The 26,988-nt window shown below is 41.4% G+C and overlaps 2 protein-coding genes across 5 annotated transcripts in view; both read right to left on the bottom strand.

The window, feature by feature from the left end:
* Nucleotides 1-10,924, bottom strand: part of MAP3K20 (mitogen-activated protein kinase kinase kinase 20) — a 92,048-nt gene extending 81,124 nt beyond the window's left edge. For all 4 annotated transcript variants that reach the window (XR_007778021.1, XM_050977090.1, XM_030241035.2 and 1 more), the window contains exons 1-2: nt 10,769-10,924; nt 3,925-4,114 (exon numbers count right to left, since the gene is read on the bottom strand). Coding sequence is in view for 3 of the 4 variants with exons in the window: in XM_050977090.1 (XP_050833047.1) it covers nt 3,925-4,083 (159 nt within the window). In the remaining variant the exon portion in view is untranslated. The remainder of the gene's footprint in view (nt 1-3,924; nt 4,115-10,768) is intronic.
* A 7,285-nt stretch (nt 10,925-18,209) lies between these two features.
* The window catches only part of RAPGEF4 (Rap guanine nucleotide exchange factor 4), a 139,521-nt gene continuing 130,742 nt past the window's right edge, over nt 18,210-26,988 (bottom strand). The window contains exons 30-31 of the mRNA XM_009087997.4: nt 22,642-22,696; nt 18,210-21,127 (exon numbers count right to left, since the gene is read on the bottom strand). Coding sequence (XP_009086245.2) covers nt 21,000-21,127; nt 22,642-22,696 — 183 coding nt within the window. The 3' untranslated portion in view covers nt 18,210-20,999. The remainder of the gene's footprint in view (nt 21,128-22,641; nt 22,697-26,988) is intronic.

The following is a 26,988-nucleotide window of genomic DNA, read 5'->3' as shown; positions in this document are numbered from 1 at the left end:
CAATTACATTTTATTTTTTCCCACCACTCTACTGCAGCTTGCACAGACCAGCATTTTAAAGAAGTCCTGGAACATATGTACTGCATGAAATCAAGTAATCTTGTACCCAACTACCCTGGTTGTAATGGCTGAGGCAATACTGCTGCCCATCAATAGTGTGGAGACATCTTATGGACCATGGAGTACTTCAAAGAGCTGTGGTATTAAAATTAATTTCAAATTTCAGGTAAAACTCCAGCAGTAATAAATCCCCTGTATATATTTATGTATAAATAAATAACACTCCACACACCAGCTGCCAACAAACTGCCACCAAAAGCACAGCCCTCAAAAGCAATGCCAAATAACAGGTAAACTTCAGAGATGGGCAATCAAAGGAGGTGAGTGCTCTTCAGTGAAATGCAATCATGGCAAGGCATAAAACAACATTTGTAACACTTCACTCCAGCAGTTATCTGCTCGAGATAATAGAGTCAAAAGAACTGCTAGTAATTTGCAGAATAGGGCCCCTGGCCCCAGTCTCTCCCATTCATTTCAGTAGGAGCCAAATTATGGGTTTATCTAATAATTCATATAAATTCCTCCCAAAAATACCAAAATAACTTCTGGAGTAGTACATGTGCAATTTTCTTCAATGAGTGGACACAATCATCACTCAGGGCAGAAGGACTGATCCTGCTACAGGAGCCATTTCTACTCTGCCACATGCATCATAAACATCATGCTGACAGCCTAATTTTCTATAAAACAATTCACTAATTCACTAGGAACTCCTGTTTCCTACTTTAAACCTATGACCACTGCAGTGGTTGTACTAGATAGTAAAACGGCAACTGAATTTTTGTTTTGCTGCTATTTAATCACTCAGGCCTACATTCCTATGTTTTACTTAATCAGCACAATTCTTGTCCAGTATCACATCTGATATTCTAACCAAGACCTTGTAGCATATATATATTCTTCCTGGCAGACCTGTTCAGGTATATTTTTTCACATATACACACACCTCTTCCCGTAAAGTTGTGTTTTACTGCCTGTCTAAAAAAACTTAATGCCTTGAAGAGGTATTTCTCATATTTCAAAGAGTTTTAAAGCAATCTGTCTAAGCAACACTCTTCCAAGTATTTGTAAGTTTTTCTAAGCACACATTCTAATATGCTATGCTGGAAGAAAAACTGCTTTGTTTCACATGTTAGAACTTGTTAGCCCCTTGGCTAATATAAAACCTTCACGATCTTTACTGGTTGTGATTGGCTTGTTTAATAAAATGACACATAGATACAACATATTTGCAGAATGATACCATAGCTCTGTTGACTTGGCTTGCTCCCTTGGACTTGGCTAGCATGAAATGCCTCTGAGCAAGTTTTTCACAACTCTCCTGTGTTTTCCCTCTAATCAGTTGTTATGGATTATTGGCAGCAGTTAACAGAAATACAAGACATGCAGTCATGGAGATAAAAGGACACTTCCTTCCAAATAAACTAGGAAGCGTAGACTCTTAGATTATGCCAAGCTGGAAGGGACCCACAAAGATCACCAAATCCAACTCTCAGCCCCACACAGGACCATCCCCAAGAGTGCCTGAGAGCACTGTCCAAATGCCAGAATAATTAGTTTTCTGGACTGAACGCATCCAAGTACCTACTAAACACAGATACACAAGGGTTACGGCAAGTTATTTTTGTATTGAAATCAAAAGAGTCATTAATTCACCATGACTTCAGTGCAGTTCAGTCACAGACACTCATTATTGTCATCACTACAGATGAAGATGCTACATATGTAAACATGTGAGGGCCATTAGGGTCAGAAGACCTTTTGGCCTCCAAGATGGCCTCTGGTACAGCACAGGCCACTATACTTCAGCAAAATGCTCCTGTGCTGAGCTCAACAACTTGACAAAAACAATTGTCTGAAGACATCTGAATGAGAAGACAGATGAAAAGGATCCTCCATCTTCACTCCTTTCATTTGTAGTCTGTGCCAAGTGTTACTCATCCTCACTCCTGATAATTTGTGCTTTTCTTTCCATTCTAATTTTTCTGGCTACAGATTCCAAGCACTAGTTCTTGCAATAACTTTATGCACTAGATTAAACTATCCCTTCATCTTCTCCATGTGAAAATGCAATCTTTGTATATAAGCTCTTACTTTTTAATTCTCTAAGGCTGTTGACAGAAAAGTTCTGCCAAAGTTTGTCAGACTTATTTAAGGCATCACCACTTGCCTCTCCACTGCCTTTCCAGAAAACTTTCAAGAGAAAGTGCCCATACCAAGCTGTTCCCATAACCTGTCTGGTTTAGTTTAAGTTGCAAATTATAACCAGTCCAAAGAAAAACAGATTTGTCATGGAAGGCACTTGCTCCCCTTCTGTCAACTCATCCTGATGGATGACATTCATCACCCCCTCTTGACACCCCCACTCTCACTAACCTTCCACTCAAGTTTTTTGCAGATTCCCTTGGGCTGCTCTTACAGTTCACTGACACTCTCTTAAACAGAACAGAACCACATATGCCTAAAATCAACCCTCCCAGTGCTGCATACCAAGATAAAGCACACCTGGTTGTTACAAATTACTTAATCCTGATTTGCATATGCTAAACAATTAACCAAATTTGCCTAACCACACCATGATATGAGCTCTTAATGAGCTGCAAGTCTTCATTAATCCCTAAAAAAATCCTTACATTATAATAACCTCCTTCTGGCATATGGTTTTTTTTCCCCCTACTATACACCTGTGTTCCTTGCTACTCCAAGCTGAACTTTGTGTTGCACTGTCTTAAAAAAAATGTATTTTTGTTGAATGGTCCACCTGTGTCAAGTAATACCTCCATCCTTTCCCATTCCATTAAGCTTTATGCCATCACAAGACATATTGTTTTAAAATTTACTTTCAAAAGTCATGGCAGCTCAGCTGCTGCTGCAGTGGATGAACTTTGGTGTCTGATTATTTACTAAGCCTACTATGCCTAGCACTGCCCTGCTGTCCTCCAGCTTGTAACTGTCTTCCTACAACACTCTGAGGAGATTGTATACAAGTTACATATAGTCATGATGGAACAACAGTCCAGTAACTCTGCTGCCCATCACTACACTGGGCTGTGCTCACTGCTCCATTGGTGGTGCTGACCAGCAGGCAGACTGGAGCACTGTGAGGATGACACACACCACATCTCTGCTGAAACTGTGCAAAGATGAGGGGTCAAAAGGACTTTTAGGCAAATTTTAAAAGCTTTGGAAAAAAAACGACAAACAAACAACAAACCAACCTTAGCTGGTAAAGGTGCACTTAGCTAACTCTGCCTTTTCCCCCAGGATTGCCAAGGACTCATCCTCCTTTCCAGGTCACAAGATGACCCAAGGGAAGGAGACTGGCAGAACAGTGAGGGTTAAAACTACCTCATTGCAAAACCAAGCTATGACTATGTGGCTATGACTAACTAGGAGCTAGTGGAGCCCTAGATCAAAATCTTCATCAGGCAGGGAAGAGACAACTCTAAGCCTGTAGTAAACAGAGATGTAAACCACAGAGCACACGTCAAGAGGACAAAATGGAATCAGGTAATGACAGGGACACGACCTCTTCCTATCTAGCAACATGCTAGTGGTATCAACAGGAAATCAGTAGCTCCACAGGTGCAACAAGCTCTCCTCAGGGCCAGGCAGAGGAGAATTGCAAAACAAAAAAAGTGGGCAACAACAGTGAAGGGTTAAACAACAGTGCTTTGAATCAGCCTCCTCTGCTTGGACTGCTCATTATGTCCTTACTGTAACATCTTGGCCTACAGAGTTTTGTAATTAAACAAACAAAAATCCCCAAGTAGTTTGCCTGCATTACCTAGAGGACAGAAAACACTAGAAAAGAATTTCTGTTGCTACCACAGCAGACAAAGTGAATGAAAAGTAAACTTTTACCTCTTTTTCTATTTTGAGCAGCTTCTTTACTGCCACCTCCTTGTCCTGAGAAATCCATCGGGCTCGGTAGACACTCCCAAAACTCCCTCCACCGCAGTTCTCAAAAAACTGCAAGTCATCAAATTTAATTTGCACAAATGAAGCACTGGTAGACGACATCTCATAATGACAAAATATACCACAGCAAAACCTGTGAAGACAAAAGTTTTTATTAATGCACATGCTCCAAGGATTTATGGACTTTCTTACCCATGATCAGTCACCCCAAAATCAGAATCATAAGCACACTACAGTAAAATCCACAGGCCACAGGAGGAAAAGAGACTGAGAACACGCATTCCAACAAGGAGTGCTAAAGTTTGCGTGATTTGCACAATCTATTAGAAGGAGCTGAGGGACAGAAACAACTAACAGCACTCCTCAGAGCAATCCCGATGTTTCCCGAACACCTTGGAAGCAGCTCTGCAAAAGGCAGGCACGTGGCCGCCTTGTCCGTGGACAGACAGGAAGCTGCTCTCGGCTCCGGCTCGCCTGCCCGCTCAGGCACGCCAGGCACGCCGTGCTCCGGCCGCGATGGCCGCGCTCAGGCACAGCGCAGCCCGGCCGGGCACAGCGGCGGCGGCCGGCGAGCAGCGGCACCTCGGCACGCACTGCGCGCCCCAGCAGCGCTCCGGGCCACGTCGGAGCGCTTCGTGCAAGGATGTGGAAAAACCTGGCCATGGTAAATCTCCCTTCCTGAGTGACTCAGATCTGTTTGCACGTTGTAACAAAGCGCAAGTACAGGGTAATTCATCTGGGTTACAATATGTGAAATTCTGCAGCCTGTGCCAAGACTGGTGTCGGCGGTTTCAAGAGATGATCCCAAATCTGCTGACCGGGGAACAGAATGTCCTCCTCGGAGATTTCATGGTGATAAAGCTTATGGCTGTAGCGAATTTCAAGAAACATTATCACCTAAATGCATGAACAATGACTAATTTTAGGTTTCTTTTTTTAATGATATAAGCTCAGAAAGCTCAGGTCTTTAGAGGGACTGCAGGACACGGCATACTCCAGAACCATTGGCAAGTCTGCTGTGGGTTCAGTTCAGATGCACCAGCCTAGACAAAGTAGTTTTAATTACCAGCAAAAGTTACTATACTTGCAATTAATGACAGCAAATTTATCAGCATAAAATGAGAGATTAGTTTTAATAAAACAAGCAAAAAAAGAACTAGAGATTTTGGGTTGATGGTGAAAACTACACATCCAATTTCACTGGTAAATTTCAGTAGCAAAATATACTATGTCTTCTGGGAACTTCCACTCCATAGGGCTTTTTGAGATAAAACATTATGTGTTGTCCAGAGCTGGGAAACACACTTGTGTTAACTCCTCATACTGCTGACTGCCAGAATCTCTTTATGCCAGTCCCTTCTGTAACAAACACAAAGGCATTATCTGCCCCATCTCTCCTGATTGTGTAGCTACTCTGATTAAAATTTTGAGATATCATTTGATCAGGAATTTATGGCACTATTTGATTGCAGCTATTCTCCAAATGAGAGATGATGATATCAACACTTTTCTACACACAACATAACAGAGCCTTCTCTGAAACTATCTGTTTCATTTTATATCCCTTGACCACCCATAAAGATAAATGCTGACCAGATCATGAAAACTTTACTATGTGTACTGAAGGCTTTTTAGCAAGGAGCCGACTTCAAGCCTTTCACTGACAGCCAGCCTGCAGAGCTCCCGAAGAGGGAACATGAATGCTCTCTCCTCAGAGCTGCAAGTCAGAGCAGGGGTCACCAGCAGGATATGAAATGAAGTCCCTTCTTCCAATCCTCTGCAGCCTCTTCCCTAATACAAGTGCCTGAACTGTCCTGCTGACCTTCTGTTCTTGTTTTAACCTTGTTGCTGTTGTAATTTCCTGTCATCCCATAGTAATCTTCTGCACAGCCTGCACACGTTTTCTTTAGAGAAAGCTCAAAGGAAATTGGTCAATCCTACAAACCAAGAGATGTTTTAATGTTTTGCTCCTCGCTATTGCTGCTTAATTAGCAGATTTTCAGAAACAAAAGTTCATTTGCATAGTCTACTCCAGCAGTCCATGCTGGAGAACTCCAAGTTCATGCTCTGTACATGGTGTCTCAAACGTATGGGACACTTTACAGACAAATAAAACAGATTGACCTCCCAACTCAAAAACCTCACAATTTAAGGCCACAGCCCTGCACATATTTATGGACATAGGTAATCGCACTCGAGTGAACAATTTCTTTACTGACAACAGAATTAGCTAGAAGAGTGATGTTACTCACAGGCAAAAGCATATGCACCGACTAGACCATAAATTTAACAGGAAGGTGGGAATAGCTGAAAACAGGTTGTTACATTTGGGGTGGCAAAAGGAAAAGGAAACTAAGTGAAAAGAAAAACACATCCCAGGAAGGAAATTTCTGGGCTTCACTATCTGAATTCAATAGCTTTGAAGAGCTGTCATATTATTTAACGTTATTGTTCACCCAGAACCACCAAAGCAATCATACAAACTAGTAAATTATTTGAGTTCTGAAAATTACACTAGCAGAGAATAACATGCACACCAGACACCTGACAAATACAAATGAGTACTTTTCTGATGGGTCCTCCTTACTGCTTTAAACTTTATCTCAATTTTTGTGCACTCCCAATGCAGTGCCTGGCACACAAGCACTTGCAGAAGCTACCATTTATTCTTTAAACACCTTCTCAGTTTCAAATCTACCTACAGCAGTCGACCAGCTGCAGAGCACAGGATCACACAATGAATCAGGCAGCAAGACCTTTGAGATACTGAGTCCAATCTATGACCGAGACTGGACTCTACTGAGTCCAATCTTGTCAACTAGACCACGGCACTGAGTGCCACATCCAGTCTTTCATTAAACACCTCCAAGGACAGACTCCAACATCTCCCTAAGCAGTCCATTCCAATGTTTAATCAGCCTTTCTGTGAAGAAATTTCTCCTCATGTCCAGCCTAAACCTCCCCTGAACATCTTAAGACACTGTCCCCTTGTCCTATCACTGGTTGTCAGGGAGAAGGGGCTCACCCCTGCCTGACCACAACCTCTTTTAAGGTAGTTCGAGAGACACTATAGAGCACCAGCATGCAATAAGTTAATGTTATTTAAAGAATGATTCATTGGTTGGCATCAGGTTGTTCCAGATGCCTTTTTTTTTCCAGAGAAAGTAGAGGAGATTTACAAGAGACACTCTTTATTTAGAGATCTGTAATTAAAACCAGGCTGCATTAGTTTTCTTTTTCTAGATGAAACAACAGGCCTGTTTAAACATTTCTCCATGTTTTTGGACTCAAGGTAGATAATCCTCAATTAGAAAGATCAATCTCTGTGTTATGTTTGAGAAAACAACTGTTTAGATTAAAAATTGCATGCGACAAATCCACACACAGTTATTAACTTGTCATCCTGTTTTAAAGATATTTAAGAATCTGAGTTTATAAAACTGGTTAAGAGAAAAAAAACAAGGTATTTCATTAAACTCTATAGTCTTCCACTTGCATCTGAAACAAGCACAGCATTCCAACAATGCCTGGCACTTTTTTGCATCTTACACTTCTGCAGACAGGAGAGCAGCCCGCTGCAACACGAGCTCCAGGCCTGGGGCCTTACAGCAACTCCCTGCACAGGGCTCAGGAGGGTTTGGCACCCGCACCCTCCTTCCCCACTCACGGTTTCGGGGGTTGAAGTACCATCACTGTGTAGCAGGGAAACACTGCATTGACGACTTTGTTGCTTGCTCTCAATTAAATGAAAACATGACAATTCAGAAACAGTGAATGACGGGTAATTCAGGATATAGTTAAAATTGATGGTTATTTCAATTATTCCTATGGGATCTTCCTGCGGTAAAAGAATTTTCCCCTTTTTCTGTTTTATTTCTAATAGTTTGTTTGAGCTTGTAATCTTGCAGCAACATCTGCATCTTCTCCTGGCTCTTGGTTTTCCACACAGTAATTTATATTTGAGCATGCTGTTGGAAGCTGTTCATTTCATACCAAAAAGTAAGAGACCTAAGTTGCATATGGCAGTGTTTAACATTTGAAATTATTATTTAACAATAGTATGCAACATGTCAGGACTATTACACAGAGTCACTTTGCAGCAAGTGAAGTCACCACAAGCTCAGTTCAGTACACCAGTGATGCAGGTGTAGGAAACCATCCACCATCACTGGCTTCTTGTGATTAAAGCACTTAAGGGTTTAACCCATGTGAGGGTCCTGGCCCTGCAGAGGTCCCACATTTTCTGTTTCCTCTAGACACCCCCCAAGGTGAAGGAACCCCCCCAGGCACGCAGGACCCTGCTGCAGGCTGCCCTGCATCTTAGCACAGCAACACTGGAAGAACCCAGCACATTCACCTCTACCTCCCAGCTCCCTACAAACTGCAATGTAGGGGAAGTGCTGCTATGCCCAACACTCTGCTTTATTCCACATACGAAACAGAAGACCCTTCTGCTTGTCATTCAGCTACTGCTCCCAGAGTACAGTCAGCTTCCACTTGAGGGACTTAGAGACAGGAGGGAGGAAATAATTTACAAATTGCACAGTAACTGCAACTCATACTTTGTTTAGTGCGTGGCTGCGAAACCGAAAATTGCATCTCTCATCTTGCACGTGCACCTGACTCTGCCCAAGTATTCAATTACTGCAGGAACAGCCTTTGTAATTTATTATGGGAAACAACCATGCAACTCCCTGCCCCTCACTTTGCTGGGTGATTCCACAAAGTAGGATTCAGTGCTTCTTGCAAGAAGGCACACTGCCAACATATTGCCAATAAAGTAGTAGCACACCACACTTGTGCTATCTTAAAATACACAGCTGAATGTGCCAAGTTTCCTTATATGGCAAAACAGCCCATTTGCTTCCAGGATCTTTGACCATCCATTTTTAGACCCAAATCATCCTTTGTATCCAACAAGGCCTGCAGTCCTTGAGCATACCAACCTGGATTTTTTCAACAGTATATTTATACAGAGTTTTAAAAATATATATATTAAAAAAACTAAATAAAAACGTCCAACAAAAAAAACCCACCTTCAAACACCAAAACATGGTTAACCATTGTCTTGTCCAAACAGAAAACAGAAAAGGAGTTAGTGACATTGAGCTACAAAAGATGCTGCAGAAGAAAGTTTTTATAAATAAAAAAAAAAACCTTAATCATATAATGAACTGCTGATCGATAAGATGCAAACAAACTCCAAGCACAAATCCAAATTAAATATATCGTAATCTTCTAATCTCCTAATGACTTAAAATAAAGCCAACAACCCCTACAACTCCTAAACTTTCTTAATCAGACTGAGTAGCAGTCCTGCAGATGGTGAGACTGGAGGCATGGCTCTGCCTACCTTAGTTACAGACTCAACAATATTTGAGCCTGTCCTTTGTCAGAACCTAAGAATTCTGCATAACTTCCATTAATAACATTTCTAATTTTATTTTAATTTATATAGCCATTGCTACAGAAAAAGGCTTCAACTCCACCTAAACAGTTTGAGCTCTGAGGAAAAGTATCATTTTAAAGCCAAAGTGTGTCAATGGCAGAGACTGAAGGCTTTAAAGACTTCACATTAAATAAAAAATACTTTATCTCAGAAAACCCCTCAACTGGTCACTTCACTTACATTATACCTTGTAAGTGATGCCTGCCAGCAGTACACACACAAGCTCACAAGAAAGATAAGGCAGCTAAGCCTGCATCCAGGCCCACAGTGCAGCTTGGTCCCGGCACAGGCCAGACTGCAGGACCTGGGCCTCAGTTTTGTCCATGTTTCTGTCTTCCCCTCCCAGTGAGCCAGGTTCTCCAGGGTTACCATTGATAACACAATGCCACCGGTATGCGAAGCACATTACGGATAGATAAAAAAAGTAGGTTTCAGAGGACTTACAATTCCAGGACAAAGTCCTGACAACATCTAACCACATGCCTCCTGCAGAAAGCTATGATGTTTTCGGGCAGTGACCCAGTTAATCCAGTGCTTTCAAATTATTTCTGCTTCTGGAACTTAGAAAAAGTAATGATCCATGGCTTTCCCGATGGCTCTGTCGCTAAAACTCCCAGCAGAGCATGCTGGATACAGGGTAATAGCTCACACACGCGTGCTTAATAAAAGATCATACTGCTGGAAACGAGCTAACTTAAGCAAACACAGCAAAACCAAAGAACGACCAAAGCTTACTTTTAAAAAAGTAAAAAACAGAGGGAATTAAAGTCACACCTCAAATCCCAACCCGACGGATTTTATGCCCAAAACAACAGCAAAATGCAGCAGGTGCGCAGCATTTGAAAGACATTCTAAGGAGCGCAGGGGTGGCCAAGCGCAGCAGCCCCCGGCCGGACGCCGGCTGCCCGTGTCCCGCTGCCCGTCCTCACGGGCGGCTGCCGCCAGCAGCACCCTTCTCGCGCCGGGCCGACCCGCCCGGGTGTCGCTCGGCGGACACCGCTCTGCTCTGCCTGTCCTGTCCTGCCCTCCCGGCGGGGCACGGCTCCTTCCCGACCCTCGTCCCACCGCGCGGCCAAGCGTGGCCGCCGCTGACCACGGGGGCGTTTGGCCGGCGCGGCGAGACCAAGGCGACGCAAGGTCAGGCCGTGTGCCCGGCCGGCCGCCTCCCTTCACAGGGCTTCTGAAGTTCTTTCAGCACGGAGAACGTCAAGCACGGAGGGGACACCCACGGCCCGGCCCGGCTCGCTGCCCTCCGCCTCCCTCCGCCCAGCAGAATGCGCACCCACCGCGCCGCCGCCCCAAGCGCTGCCTACGCGGGGGGCGCTTCGCCGTCCTCACCTTTCCCGAGGGGCTCCGGGCTGGCGGGACCCGAGCGGCGCCGATCCCGGAGCCGGCGAGGTAGGCTACAACCGGCGCGACCGCGTCTCCCGCTCCGTCCCCCGCGCTTCCGGTTGGTGCCGGAGCCGAAGCCGCCGCCGCCCCCGCACCGCCTCGCAGCGGCGCCACCCCGCGCTCCGCGCCGGGCCCCGCGGGGAGGCGCGGCCGCCGGCGGCTCGGGGGTCCGGGCGGCGCGGTGCCCTGCCTGTAGGGGGCGCGGTGCCGGGCAGGGCGGGCGGTGCCGGCGCGGAGCGGCCCCTCGGCCCCAGGGGCGGCGGGCGGAGGCGAGCGTGGCCCCCCTGCCCTGGGACACGAGCGTTGGGGTGCGGCGCCCGTGGCCCCTCACGGTCTGCGCACCCTGCACCCACACCGTGAGCGCTGTGGTGGGGCTGGCCGGAGGCGAGCGGGACGGAGCATCAGCTTCTCAGAATCACACAGTCGCAGGCTATACTGTGTTGGAAGGGACCCACGAAGACCATGAAGTCTGACTCCTCGCCTTGGACAGGACATCCCCAAGAACCACACCATGTGCCTGAGAGTGGTGTCCAAATGCTTCTTGGACTCCGTCAGGCTTGGTGCTGTGACCACTTTCCTGGGGAGCCTGTTCCAGTGCCCAACCCCACACTGTGTGTGGAGCCTTTTAATAATACCCAATTTTAATCCTCCCTGACACAACTTCAGGCCATTCCCTTGGGTCCTGTCACTGGTCACCACAGAGAAGAGATCTGTGTCTGCCCCTCTGCTTCCCCTCCTGAGGAAGTTGTATCTTCAGTGAGGTCTCCCCTCAGTCACCTCCAGGACAAACAGACCCAGTGCCTTCAGCCTCTCCTCACACAGCTTCCCCTCAAGGCCCTCCACCATCGCTGTTGGCTTACTTTGGACACCTTCTAAGAGCTTTATATCTTTCTCCTATTGTGGTACCCAAAACTGCCTCCAGCACCCGAGGTGAGGGCACCCCAGTGCTGAGCAGAGCAGGGACAATCACATCCCTTGCCTGGCTGGTGATGCTGTGCCTGATGCACCCCTGCAGTTCTTGTCTGATCTGAGAGCACTTGTGCTTTCTTATCAACTGATATGTAGTGAGCCTGGAGAAGCTTCCAGTCAAAGGCGCCACATTTTAAAGGAACACACAAATATCAAACACAAGTCACATGAAACTAAGCTCTGGAGGAGGAGAGGTGCCACATACTTAGTCTCTTAAATGCTGTCACTAAAGTGTTTGTCCTTCCTGCCAGAGGCAATTGCCAATTGGTCAAATGATTTAAAAATCTCTTTGAATGTTAAATCACCTGTTTGATAGGCATTTTCCTTGAGCACATGCATTCAAACCTCTCTTGCCTACTGTGCTTTGGGCATTTTTTCCATGGCTGTGTATCTGTAGAGCAGGGATTTGCCATACCTGACGTTAAGCTCTGGTTGCAGGGCTTAAATAAACTATTCTGGTAGCACATGAGAAATGAGGGGGTGGTTAATATTTCCTACTTCAAGAGTAGCAGTGCAGAGTCTGCACCAGGCAATGTGTTAACATGCCACTCGTTTAAATCACATAATTGCACCTGCTCTAGTAGAGGACAAGTAAGAGAAAGCAAAGTAGTCTGCGCAAGGACTGTCCAACCCCAGTGTTACACTGCTGTGAAGCTGAAACTATTACAACAAGGTTTTGAGCATGCATTTTGGGGCTTGTACTCTTTCTCCCCTCTGGCTAGTGAGACTGGATATTTTCAAGTTGTTTTTCCATTATCAAGAAAATTAAATTAAAAATAGCTAGAAAAGATCAGAAACCAGTGCAATGGCAGTTTTTAAAGTGTATTGGCTTACTGTATAGAACAGTGAGCCAACACATTGGTGGTATGTTTTCCCTCCTTTATGAGGCAGCAAACTCAGAGAAACTCAGAAGTTACCTCTGGAGAGCTCAATCCTAATCTCACCCTTCTTCAATTGACATGGGACAGGCAGAAAAATAAAACGTGTAAAAACTAACAAAAGTTATTGTAAAGCCACAAAACTTGGCAAAGGATAAAGGCAGTTCTATCAACTTTTAACTCAATTTTAGAGTTGAAAAGATTCATATGAATTGTTTCTTTATATCTCATTACAGGTTGTGTAATGACATCTCACCACATTTCAACATGGAAAATACAGTGTCATGCATATGTCCAGGTGATTTAAATTATCTTGCCTGCCAAAAGCACAAGGCACAGCCCTGCCCTGCCTGTTGAGCCCTGTTCCTGCTGCTGTGCTGCCCACCTCACCTTCTGCCAGCATGGTGTTTGCATGGCTGCAAAGGGAGTTGGGCTTGCAGGAGAAGCTACTGCAGAGAAAACAAATCAGTTTTCACTCAGAGCAGAATGCAGGTCATCAGACAATTGCACAAAGACTTGTGCCAGCACAAAGGCAGGAAAGGAGCAAGGGCTGATAAAAGCAGCTGAGAGGGCATGGAGCCTGGAAGTGCTTTTTTAGCAGTGTGGTGGTTTATGCCAGTTTAAACTGTATGTGAAACTCTAGACACAGATAATTTGGAGATGGACACCTGCTCTGTATTTTTCAATTCTCCTTCAAGACTGGCCCAGAGTTCATCTCAGGCTTATCACAGAAGTTTCTTTGAAGCACGACTGCTTCTTTGGTTGCTATGGCTTGCTTCCATTTCTAGCTTAAAAAATTGGCCGGAAAACATGGTGGAAGTCATGCCTGGGATATACTGGGAAGGTTGTACACACTGCTGTAGAACATGTAGCACTAGTCTATGCTAGTGTTAATCTAGCTAGTTTGAGCAATGTTAGCTGCAACTACATGGTGTCACTAGGCTTATGCCATTTGTTCCACCAGATTTGTGATCTGGAAGAAGTGAAAAATGGATCACCTGAAAGCGCTCTCTACATTATTTTTGCTTGCTTTCCAGACTGAAATACGTGCAGGTATGTCCACATATGCTGCAATCACACACCTCTGCAGTTACACCCCAAAACATAACTAGCAGGATTGGTTTCATGACTAAAAGACTACTTGCATGCCAAAAGACAACTTGCATGACAACTGCCAGCCAAAATAAGCTGCCTTTTCTCTTTCTGGTAAATAGCAAGTAGAAAATCTAAGGAATTGTCTTTGGAATTGGCTCAGAGGCAATCTTGCCATTCCTGGGGTACATGAGGTGATGAGTGTACACCCACAACCACCAGCATGATGCTACATGCAGTCCCCATGCTCGCACAGCCCAGACCGTGATTCCTGTTTGCTTCAGCAGCCCAACCTTTGGTGTCCTGTGAGAAGTGGCTTCTTCTTGTTCTTCATGGAAAATGAAGAAAGAGCTTATACCAACCATTATCCATCTGAGACCCATCTTTGTTGTTGTTTTCTTACATGTTGTTTTTTTTTTTTTTTTAAATTTAAATAAGGATTTTATGAAAGTGCCTATATGGTATATTTAACATGAAATTATAAATATAGTCTTAAATATTAATTGTAAAAATATTAAGCACAAAATTATTTAACATAGATCAGAATGATTAAATGCAGACATGTGGCAGAATATGCTTGTGTGCAATGGGTGTGGATCAAGTACCTGCTTTGTGCACAATGGTTTTCAGAACTGGCATGTTACAGCTTGTACGCTGTCTTTTGATTAGGCATGTGTTCAGTGTAAAAAGAACATGTAACTTCTACAAAAATATCAATATAATTAGTAATGAGATAGCCATGAGATGGCAAAATATTAACAAGAAATCCAATTCTTGATTGTTTTACAAGAATGGTTTTCTTATCTTTTTCTGGCGCCACAATTTTTAGCCGATCGTTATACTCAGCTGTAATCCACTCACTAGCACTCTGCTCAGCTACCATTTCATGACATACTTTTAATTGTGTGTATATATATATATATATATATATCATACTCCTTCTTATATTAAATTTTCTGGTCCACTGGACTTAATTTGTTGTTCTAATTTTGGCAGATTTTTTCTCTAAAATGTAATACAGCTTAACACTGTTTTCTTTATTTTAGAGCTGTACTGAAATTATTGTAGCTGTGCCCATTTGTGTTTTCTAATCCACACCACTCCAAGCTCCACTGAAGCAACAGTCCCTTCATTTCTCTCTAAATTTTTTCCCAATAAATTGCTCAGTCACAGAGAGTTTGGGGAGAGGCAGGCACAATTCCACCACCTCTGAGGACCACCAAGGGAAGATAACAACACAGAACTTTCAACAAATGATTTAAAGCATAGTATCATATTTTCTTTATTAAAACCAATTATTACCAAATTATTTACGTCATTTACCTTCCTTCTAAAGCAAATGCAGGTACCGGAATAATGAAAATTTTGGCCACCATTGGCAGAGAATTGGTTTGAATTACAAAGAAAATATTAACTCCTTTTAATGATGTACTGTAGTATACAGTAGCTTACATTTTTTGCTACTTACTTAATCCACTGGACATTTATTAGAAACAAATGTCTATTGGAGATCTCATATTTTTTCTCTTTGTATTTAGAGATTAAATAAGACTAGAAAATGTTAGATAATATTAGACTGCCTCAGAAAAGCCATTACTGTAGATAAATCTGTTTAGCTGTATCATCTCAGTCCCTTTTCCTGTGATTCCAAATAAAGGTAATCAACTTCCCCAAAGCACAAGCACACTATTAACAGTTTCTAGTTATGACAGGAAGGAAACAAAAATCTCTGTAAACCTATAACTAGTTTCTGGCAACAGTGCTAACTGATCAGGAGCACCACAAAGGAGTTACATGCCAGACAAGAGGAACAGGAGAAACACTAGGGCAGGAATTACAAATGGAAGGAAATGTTGTATTTCAAACAGACACTAGACAGCAACCTGCCAGTACTGCAGCCCTCAAGGGTCAGTCCTACAGAGAATGAGGACATCTAAAGAAAACCCAAGGCAAAACTGTCTCTCTGTTATCTGAGAACATCCACAATGCTGCCGCCAGTAGTCCTGTGAGGAAATAATGTACACCTGTGAAAAAACACAAAGAGTCGGCAAATGCAGATAGCAGGTTCACTGCCTGGCTCGGACAGCATCTGAAGAAAGAACTATTTAAAAACACAAGAGGTGGTGTTATAATGAGGAAACCATGGAGAGCAGAAAGCTTATGATTATTGACAGAAGTTGATTAAGAAATGGATTATTGTCTGTTAGGATGTTGGAATATCTTCTGCTACCATTATCCTACGTATCTTTATGTAAATTTCCTTTAATTGAGGTATTCATTTACAATCATTATTTTCATTGGTAATGTGCTTTATTTGCATTTGAAAGCAAAAAGAGGAAAAAAATTAAACACAACTGGCTGACCCCTACCATGTGAGAAAGGGTTTGCTTTTTGTCACTCTGACCCAAATGGATTAGGGCCAGGAAATAAAGGTCAAGCTCTTACCAGTACCCCCATGTGTCACATTTTTATTACATGGAGTTTCCAAGAAAAATATTCCAATTTGCGTCAGTAATTATTCGTTCTTTATGCATTATCATGTCAGTTTCTGAGTTTATTTTGAATTCAGAAATTACCTTTGAGTGCCAGGCCTATTAAAAAGCAACCCTTTGTAAAATACCCTTCAGCAGTTAGATGTGATAGATTTTGTAGCTGTACATGCTCTTTTTTCCCTTTTAAGAATTTCCCCTTCTACAGCAGTCCCCCTGTCACTCGAGTCATAAACTGCCAAGACCGTGGTTGGATTGTGCTCCTTTGTGGATTTGCAAGTCGCTGCCTTAGTGAGAAGATGTCTGAGGGCTGTAATTGCTAAAGCTGCACAGGGCAGGTGGGGCTGGAGCCACTCTCTCCATGCTGTTGGACAGCAGGAGGTACAAGCATGCAGCACCGTACCCTGTGTGCTCCTCTAACACTGACCACAGCTTGACGTCAGGTTTTAGCCACCAGCCACATCAGAGAGCTCTCTCTCCTGTGGGAATTAGTTGGGGCAGTGCTGCACCTTTCCAAGAGAGGAGGCAGAAAGGTGAGGGTCCCCTCCAGCCTGGGGCTGCCCAGCCCCACCACACTGCAGTGGGGAGACATCTGGGGGTGCCAGGAGTTTCATGGGCACAGCTACAGCTCTGGACACAGGGCTCCAAAGATAAGCTGCTAAAGAAGTTTCTGATTTCGAATTTTAATGATAACTTTTTAATCTGGTCATTATTTTCTTTGATTGCTAATACCTTGACCTCTGGTGACAGCCGCTGCTTATGCCTGCTAAACTTTAATGCAGGCTACAGTAAAGAACATTATGATTATTTGAAAAGGCAGAGTGTAATGCATTTCAGATTAACAGTGAAAGAAAAGCTATTGAAGTTAGAGGTTCACTTTGCCATATGACTCTATGCTGCTTTCCTTATTATCAGTACAAAAAATGAAATGAGAATAGCACATCTTTTAATTTCCTTCTACTATTACCTCTTGATTTGCATTCAGAGCTCCCAGAAGAAATGCTGCTGAATTCAGAAGTAGTCTATTTAAGCTGTATGGTGTTTAAAAATTGCTGGAAGAGGTTAAGGTGCTCTATATTATGCAGTTGACCTTTCTAAGAAGCTGTGTTAACAATTTAGATTTATAATTTTGTTAATTTTTTTCCAAAGCAAAATTCATTATCTCTTTTTGTACCCCTGAAGGCTAAATCTTTTGATTTCACTCTACCCTATTTTGTAAGATTTCTAAATTATATTTAAACTTCTTGTACTTAAAAGGCTGCTTTGCCAGTGTCTCTGAAAAGAAGCATTTTGTTTCTGTCTCCCTTTGTACCTGGTCTGAAGAGACTGTGTGCCCTCACAATATTTTACCTAGGAAGAAAGAACCCAAACCCTCCATCTGCAGAGTCCTGCAAATACATTTGAATTCTTTTATCTGTCACTATTATACCTTTGTGGCCAACTGGGTTTGAACAAGATGTCCATGGAAAATATTTTTAATCCTGCCTTTACCAAACAGTTGTAGCCTCCTGGTGTACAGGATTTGAGCTTCCCTGGATTTAACCATTCCTCCCTGCTTTTGTCAGCACTGGGCCTGGTCATTGAGAAAAGACCAAGTGCTGCACCTAAAACAGGATGGAGCCTGAGCAGAGCGGTGCTGGGGATTGCCCAGCTCCCTGCAGCCAGGCCTGCAGAGCTGTCTGAGAGGCAGCAGCAAGGCGTGCCCTCCGCGGAGCAGGAACATGTTGTGACTCGCAGCTGCGAGCACAGGGTGAAGTCAGGATGGATGTTTTGACATTTCAGTGTTTCTTGAGTTCCTATTCATTCTCCAATCCAGTGCAACAGCCGCTTAGACTTCCTACAGCTAGAGCAATATATTGACAGCTGCCTTCCTGTTGAAAAGTCAATACAGGGAGCAAGGGAAGGCCAGGACAGATTCTAGAGCCAGAAGGTAGTTTTATTCATCTAATCTCTAGATATTTAGAAAGTGATTAAAACCATAGCAACTATCTGAGCCACTTGAATTAGTTAGATACAGAGATAGCAAGACTTGTTATTTATACAGCACCCTTTATTGGAAAATTTAAAAATGTCAGATACCTGTTTCATTGAGTAAGTAAACTGCATTCATTTGTTGACATGGAGGTGCCACGAAGCCTCTCTTTGTATCACTGGGATACAACTACACGACAGAGACTGTTGGCAATAAATAAGTAAAACAGTTAGAAGTTCTAAAGAAAAAAAGAATAAACCAAGGGGCTAAAAACATACTAAACAGATGAAGAATTAGTCTATATGCAGAGCCAAGCCAAAACTTGGCAGCTTTATAAACCAGCTAACACAGAAATAAATGAAAGTCCAAACAATAGGAACAAACCTGGAACAAATAAAATCATGAACTCAGAAATGTTACCAACTGATTGCAAAGATAAAAATGCCTGTTGAATTAATTGTGTCCCTGTAGTTTATTCTACTGCATACTTTGCTTCTGGGAAGATTCTGTATCTGAAAAAGCCATATGAAGTATATTCATCAAACAGCACAAATGGAAATAAATATTTCTCACTTGAAATGATAAGACATAAATTTGTCTCCATATTATTAGCTAGTTTTCCTCTGAATCACCTTGAACTTCTAGTCAGACAGCAAAGTTAAAATAAATTATTTCATCATGCTGCAGAATATTTCTTAACTGTGTAAATCCTTCCTTTGCAGAATGCAGGTACCAAGCAGATTGTGGGTCTGTGTCAGCATTTCCCCAGTGACTCTCAACTTTTGCAGAGTTTATGTTTTGATGAAAAGAATGTAATTATTTTTATAGATAAAAAAAATTGTATGTGTATACTGATTCTACACAGTCCTGCTCAATTCCAAAACTAATATGCTCTGTGTCCAAAGCAAAATGTAGACTATATCAATGAGGTCATCTCTGAAGCTTAATTATGAGATAATAGTTCCAACTTCTAATTTCGGGCTTAATCAGTTTTCTGACATCCAGCTTCCCAGCACAGAACGAGTGTGAATGCAGTAGGAAAGACTTTTGTCATTTGAACATCGTCATTCCCTTGGCATGCACTTGGCTGCCATCTGGGCTTGCCCAGCAGTAGTACAGCCATCCCCAGGAGCATTCAGGAGGGGAAAGGGCACATGCCAGACCACCTCTCCCCTCATGGCTGCAGGCCCTGAGAGACCTCCCCACGGGCATCGAACCCAGAGGTCTCTCAAGTGCCCTATTAGCCAAGGTCTTGAGTTTGCCAACCTGAGGTAAAATCCTGGCCAAGATAAGATAACTTGTAGTACTCACGTGTCCTGACTGAGCAGGACAAATTAGTTAGATAGCTAAAATTAAGAATATATCCCTTCTTTATTTAAACCCTTCCAATCTAAATGTTTTCTCCTGAGAAACAAATGAGCTAACGAGACCGTGGTGTTGCGTCACTGCCTGACTGTCATCCCCCGTGGCAGGATGGATCTGACTGGCTTTAATCTCATCGTCCATCTCTCAGTGCATGAAGGCCAACTGCTGGTTTGAGGCCCAGCAAATGACAAGCCAAGTTTGATATATCAGCCAATTAGTAGCATTGGTATTTATGCAGGAATGAAGCTGAAAGTGCAAATAAGGCCAGTGACTAAACCCTTCCAGCAATTACATTTAATAAGGTACTGCATGTTATTTACAGAAAAGATAGATCACACAACTTCTACATGTAAATGCACAGAGTGTGAAGACAAAAGCTGTACTCTCATAACATGCTAAACAAAATAAATAAACCAGAATTATTTTGGCACAATAACTATTACATAAATAAATATTCTAGAACATAATGAATTGACATTTATTTACAGTCTATTGAAAGTGCAAACAGTTGGCTGAAAATTAAGATATGTGTAAATGTGTAAGACCAGAAAATGTGTTAACCAGCCACGATTAATTCTAGCTGAAGTTTAAGGTTTTAATGTCCAGGAAAATATTGTCTTGAAATCCATTTGTGCATATTGTGCTCTTTTTGAACCAGTCCTTTGCTACCTTTAATGCTATTGATTTTGATGACCTTACTTTTTAATTGAATTTTGTAAAAACTCGATTGGTAATTTAAAAAGAAGGAAGTAAAATGTAAACACTGATTAATCTATTTATTATTCAAATATTTTCAGTCCTGTCAGTTTTCTGAAATGGCCACACTGCTTGTAGTAGTAGACCATATGATTAAGACTAGGAATTTTTCTTAGTATTTGTTGTATTTAAAATGGAAATATTTATAAGTCTTCTCTGAATGGAACAATACCTTGGACCGCTCTTGAACCTACATAATTTCATCAGATCCTTACATCCATCTTCTGTTGAGGTCAAGAGTAGCTGAGCAAGCTAAACTGACAATCAGTTTTGGTCCTGACCTGAAGCATAAATCATAAAATACAGATTCTTAATTAGGGAGAAGAACCCACTACCTACCTTAGAACTGTTTAAGTTTTTGTTCATTTCCCACTAACTATTCTGTCTTTTGCCTTTTTTTAAATCTGTATGAGATTTCACTTACTACACTTTAAGATGAATTAACAGTTCACAACATGGCCACCCATACACCTACAGTGCATAAATTCTTCCTCAGCCAAAGTTCTCCAGCAGGCTGGTACATTGTGCGTTGCCTAAGACCTTATGGTATGTTTTTGCTTATTTTTGTGGTGGCAGTGCAGTAGCAGAGAAAGTGAAGTTCTTAACAAGTGACCTTGAGAGGATAAAAGATGGTTTCTCATCATTGCTCCCAATGTTTATGCTCGGCGCGGTTCCAGTCGGTGAGACATCTGTGATAAAGTTCTCTGGTTGTCAATCACATTTAATTGCCGCACGTAGCTCCGAACATCCTGATGGTTTTTATTAGTTAGGGCTGCATCAGGATCTGGTGAAAGAGAAATGATGTAGGCTTGATACACGTAAATGGACAAATGCCTGAACAAAATGCACAACTCCTTACACGCTGCACAGGAAAGACTAGATCCTGGTGAGTTAAAAAGGAAATATTTAGAAATTGCTCTCTTTGAAACCTTTTCTCCGTATCTGATGGTCTTTCTGGTTACTACCCCCACAAATTAACTTTACTTTTGGATATCCTTGGCTACAGTTACTGAAATTGATGGCCCTTGGTTACAGTTTTACACATCATCTTATCAGTCATTAGCTATACATTATACAGCTAACAAGTACAATTTAAAGCTGCTCATTTGCTTTTGAACCAGCAACTGTCACAGATTCAAAATTATGTAATTGATTTAAGCCTCTTTTCATGCAATATTGTCATTTTAAATATTTGTAACAATGTAGTGCTTAGTGACTGCCCCATTCAAGCCTCAGAATTTACTACCTGTTTACATTATTTAACCACATTATACCTACTCCAGCAGCTGTTACGGAATACTACTGAGTTAAATTCAAAGTATCTTCAGCCCCATAGGAACAGCTTACAGTGTAATGTGTGTTAGGTAACTTAAATTCAACTAAAAAATTATACTGAGGCATCTACATTACATTACACATACACACACACACACAAAAACCATGGAATTTGGATCCAGTAAATCTATATACTGACATTTTGTTATATCATGTATAATGAAAATCTGCTTCCATTTCTAAGTATGTGGAGGTCTCCCTCGTGCTTAATACATCAAAATTAAAGACACAAAGCCAGAAAAACCTGGATTGTGGATGAAAAAAAATCTTTCTTAATTTCTACCGTTCTACAGAAATGTCTACAGATCTTCTACAGTTAAGCTTTGACTCATATGGAAATAAACTATTTTTATAAAAATATAGTTTTATATTATTTATTCATTGTTTCAGAAAGAGGAATGGTACTGTGAGTCAAAATGGATGAAGTGCTGAGAAAATGCCCATGTGACTGAGACTGACAGTGCAGCTCAATGGGATGAGACCCACAGAGAAGCCTGTTTGACCATACAGTTCTGTCATCTTACATGGCCTCAGGGAAGTTCTGGTAATTATACTGACAAACAGGTTTTAAATTCACCAGTTATATCATTTATAAAGGTCATGTCTCCAGACTGGTTTCATATTAAAACAGCATTTATCCAAGCAAGCATTTGTGTGCTGCTGCCTGCTAGACTTATTTCAACCACTTCTGAATCCAGGGTCTAATTTCAACTGGCTCTAATCTGACAGATGGGTAGAGACCTCACAGTTATTTAGCTCTTTCGCACACATGGAAAAGAGATAGAGAGAAGGGGTTTATTAGAGCTTCCTGAAGGATATTTCACCCTGTGAAACATCACAGGATCCAAACATGGAAGAATCACTGGAAAGCAGGCTCTTCAGTTCTGGTACACACAGAATTAGTTGTAATTACTGTAGCTACTGCTGATAATGCCGACAGTACAGATGTTGTAATACACTTACTGAAAGATTGGCTTCGGCAGAATTTCACTGTCCTGACAGTGTTGGCAATCATGCGCTGGAAGGAAAAGATGGGATGCAATCAGAGAACAAGCACTGTATTTCATCAGCATTCAAACGAAGCACCTCTGTGCCTGAGTGTGAAGACACATGCCAATAAAAGCAGTCATATGAATGAAAATATAATTTTAATGCTGCTACTTTAATGTATAGGGTGTGATTTGCATTTACACAGGCTTTAAATAAGCATGAGTATAATTTACATGCGCTCAGAGAACTCTTTCCCTTGCTTGAATGCTGCAAAAGGCCCTAAGTAAGAATGAAAATCAGCCCCTTCAATGTGCATTTCTTTGATAACATCTTACCATATTAAAAAGTAAAAGGAATACCACGGAGTATATACACGTTAATTTAAAGACTATCAGCTCCTAAGAGCAAGGCCATTTCTGGAATATATTCGGCAATTAAAGAGCTTTCACCTTTTATACAAACTTGACTTTAAAATGCAGTCCTCCTGGAAGCTGACAGTATGAATAAGCACATAAGGGTGATTCCACTGGCAGAATGCTTGGTTCACAGGTGAGAACGCCACTGTCAGTACTGTGGCCTGCAGCCAAGTTTCATAAACAGACCTGTTACACAGTGTTACTTTGCACAAGTGTCTCTAACTCAACCTGAAAAGTGGATTCACTTTTGGTGGACCCTTCTACTGACAGTTCACCAAAAAAAAAGCAGAAGTCACTTCAGTCCTTTTTGGCTGTGCTTCCTCTTTAGCACAAAAAAACCCATAATTTCATTCAATTCAGTTTCAATCAATACACTTGCTGTGATAAATCAGATGTTATTTTACAATAGATTTTAAGAAAATAAATTAAGGTTAGACATACAGAAAAACATTAGTTCTGGACTGTAGAATTTTAACTGGTTTCTGTGATTAGCACCACAGAAATAATATACCCACCAGTAATTCTGCCCCCATGGGGCAGAATTAGTTGTTCTACATAATGTCAAATAAACCGAAATTTCAGCACTTAGCTAAATAGTTTGATTCAATCCCTGTTATAAGGACAAGATTTGTTTCAGTTTCTTTTGCTTAGGTTAAGAAAAAAGTAGAGGAAGGAAACGCTACTCCCTATCAGACTCTAATGTCTGTGTTTCAACACAGCGACATCTTCTAACACAGTACACTCTCACCAAGATTAACAAGCTAGTTAGTCATAAGCTCTCACAAAATGGAATTATATATCTCTTACTAGTGAACAAGAAAGCCTGGGGCATATGCTCCTCAAATGAAGTTACAATTATAATCTTAAATGAAAATGTTAGAAAGGAACTAATCTTGTGAAATGTCTCATTCCAGAATGGGAAGCACCACTGTAAGACATTCCTTACACACACAATGGATAATCTCAGGCAGTTTAATGTCGTGTGAAGCATACAAAAATGAGTTGCTTGGTTGGCATAAGAAACAGTATTGGTATATGACGTCCTAAATGTTTGTGGATTACACCTTGTATTAGCAAATGAAACTGATCTAAAATATGTTATTTCTAAAACACACTTTCCCAAAATATGTAGGGAATCCAGAAATGGATCTGCTTATGTTGTTCCTAAAGTTATATGTATCCACATCTATAATTCAAGTAAGTGTAAATTTTATCCTAATGTAATTTTCATACCTCTTCAAGCCACTATTACTATGCAGATTCCCTAAGGCACTTACCTTGCAAACGTTTTCACAGGTGCTTAGCATTAAGCATGTGAATAAACTCCACTGACTTCAATGAAACCTCTTAAATACTCAAGGTAACTGGGCTGAGACAGAACACACTGCATGGAACAGTGTCAGTTTTCCAGTCTAACCCAATCAAATGTAAGTCAAAACAACACAAGCATATAAACATGACTGTTTCACACTTCTATGGCTTCATATTTGCTCTGTTACGTGATGCTGCTATTTTGATTTATACCAGTTCAAAATATACTCATCTCCAATGACTGTTTCAAGGAGAGATCATAAAGCTGAACTGCACCAACCAACACGATGAAGTTTCAAGACTGTCTAGCTTCAAAGGAAGCTGTGCTAAGAACACTTCATTTTTAGGAAGATAGCTAGTTTTGCTTGATGTGATTTCTAGATGGATTGTTAATACACACCCTAAATTTTCATATCCTTATGTATTTACGTTTTGAAGCCTCATTTTGTAATAATCTTTGGAGTTATTATTATTTAGCTTCATATGTGAAAACTTAGATTTATCAAAAAAAGTGTTATTTGGATAAACTTTACTCTTTTTCCTCTCATGGAAGTTTGTTCTCAAAAAGAGCAGAACATCCAAAATAAGTACTGTAATGCAGTACTGTACTGAAAGAAAAATTATGGGTATGTAGTGAAGGTTTTTAAAAAAGTTTTTGCTATTTTCAAATTTGCCATTGTGTGGGCTCTTCTGGGCAAGGAAAAATGGAAGTGGAAACGGACTTGTCTGACCTCTGGTTAAAGGCTGAACTGCCTGGCTTCCTTCAGTTGGCTGAAAGACTTCATTTTAAAGGGTTCCTTTGCCTTTTCCTGAGGATGATGTGATTCTATCAGTGCATTCAGAATTATCCTGGCAATGATGAAATACAAACCAATGAGGAAGTGAGTGTTAAGTCTGAATAAATGTGGCCCAAAGACAGCATCACAAGCCAATGTGAGATTCTGAAGCATTATGTATCTTTGAAGAGCTCTTTTCACACTACTTTTTTTCCAAGTGTTGTTCTACTGTCTCAAAATGTCTAACTCCTAACAGTTCCTCTTTGTAAGGGACGAAGTGAACAGAAAAACAGGTTATGAAACATAGTGAAATTTCCCTTCCCAAATCTCATAGATAAGTTAGATTGTCTTCTTTTGATGCAAGAAAACTAGAAACATGGACAGAAAAAATGTTCAGATGGAAGTTTAATTGCCTGCTCCTTTTTCTTCAAATAGAGGATTACCTCTAGTCCATGCCTGCAAAGATTAACCTCTGTTTACTTGCAGTGCTAAGCAAGACCTCTATCAAAAAGCCATACAAACCTAAATTTGGATCTTTCTGAAATAGAACCATCTGCATAATATAACAAATAATGGCTACTACCAGCATGCTGTGTATACACAACAATACCCTTTCAAGTTTTACAGTCTGGAATTGTGGCAGCAGGCCAGCACATTATCTTCTAATCCATTCCAAACCCAGGTTGCCAAATATTATAAATATTTATATATGCTATTGAAAACTACTCAGGGCTTTAGTCACACACTTTTTGCATAATCTTTATGTTCCAAAAATTAAAGAATGTTTGCCCCCTTTTTTTGCATATGGATAAGAGTGTGAATTCCCTTTTGTTCATCTCCACAAAACCTGAAAACAAATATGCACAAATTCTCTAATCCTCTTTTCTCACCTGAAGGGTGAAGAGGCTTGACAAAAAGAAGCATCAGTGGTCAGCACCATGGCACTATCTTGTGCTGCCATGGCAAGTCAGCACTTGCAGAGCTTTTTCCTGACTTCTGCTCCCTCTACAGGTGTTATTCCTAAGATAATGCTGGGTAATGTCATATTGAGAAGGTGCCACAGAAAGTAATCTTTGTTCAGGCTCTCTGATGATTTGAGAAAGGGCACTGATAAAGTTTCCAATTAATTGCATCTTCCCTTTGTCTATGAATACAAATTTCTGTACTGGCAGTCAGAGTGCAATTAGGCAGCTGAGGTTTGAAAAAAAAATAAATCAGGAAGTGGTCAAGGGTATGAAATACCTGTCCCTAAGGAGAGTCATGCTCAGTACTTTCCTTACTTTCCTCTCTCTTCTTTCCCTGCCAAGACCCAATTCTAGGAAAGCACTCGTAAATTTTTTCTAAATATTTAGCTATAAAGCAGTGCCACTTAAATGGTGTATATTGCCATGTGCTGCAGGTTGTAGGTTATCCTGTATCTGCTAAATCATACAGAGTTTACAGGAACTATTACTACTGGTGCTATTTGGGTGCTTGCCTTCAACTGAGAAGAGAGTCATTCTAGATCACAATGTAATTGTGTTTGCAGCCTTCTGCCATCCTTGTACCTTTCACATACTTGCAGCTCTCAAAATCTTGCCCACCTTCCAACTAAAACTACAGTATTTAAAAAGCTCTTAAAGTTTTGCTCCTCTGTAATAAATACATCTTCAGTTATTGCATAGATGAGTCTTCTGAAGGCACATTTACAACTAACATGTACTGTCAAGTCACTAGGGGAGAAGGGATGTAGGTGGTTTGGGATCATGTCCATATATTCCAAACTAGAATGTACACCTGAACAACACCATGGTGGAAACAGCTTGCAACCTCTCCCC

The sequence above is a fragment of the Serinus canaria genome, chromosome 7, assembly GCF_022539315.1.
Source record: "Serinus canaria isolate serCan28SL12 chromosome 7, serCan2020, whole genome shotgun sequence".
Classification (NCBI taxonomy): domain Eukaryota; kingdom Metazoa; phylum Chordata; class Aves; order Passeriformes; family Fringillidae; genus Serinus; species Serinus canaria.
Note: the sequence above shows the minus strand (reverse complement) of the source record. Positions and strands in the feature narration are given on the sequence as shown.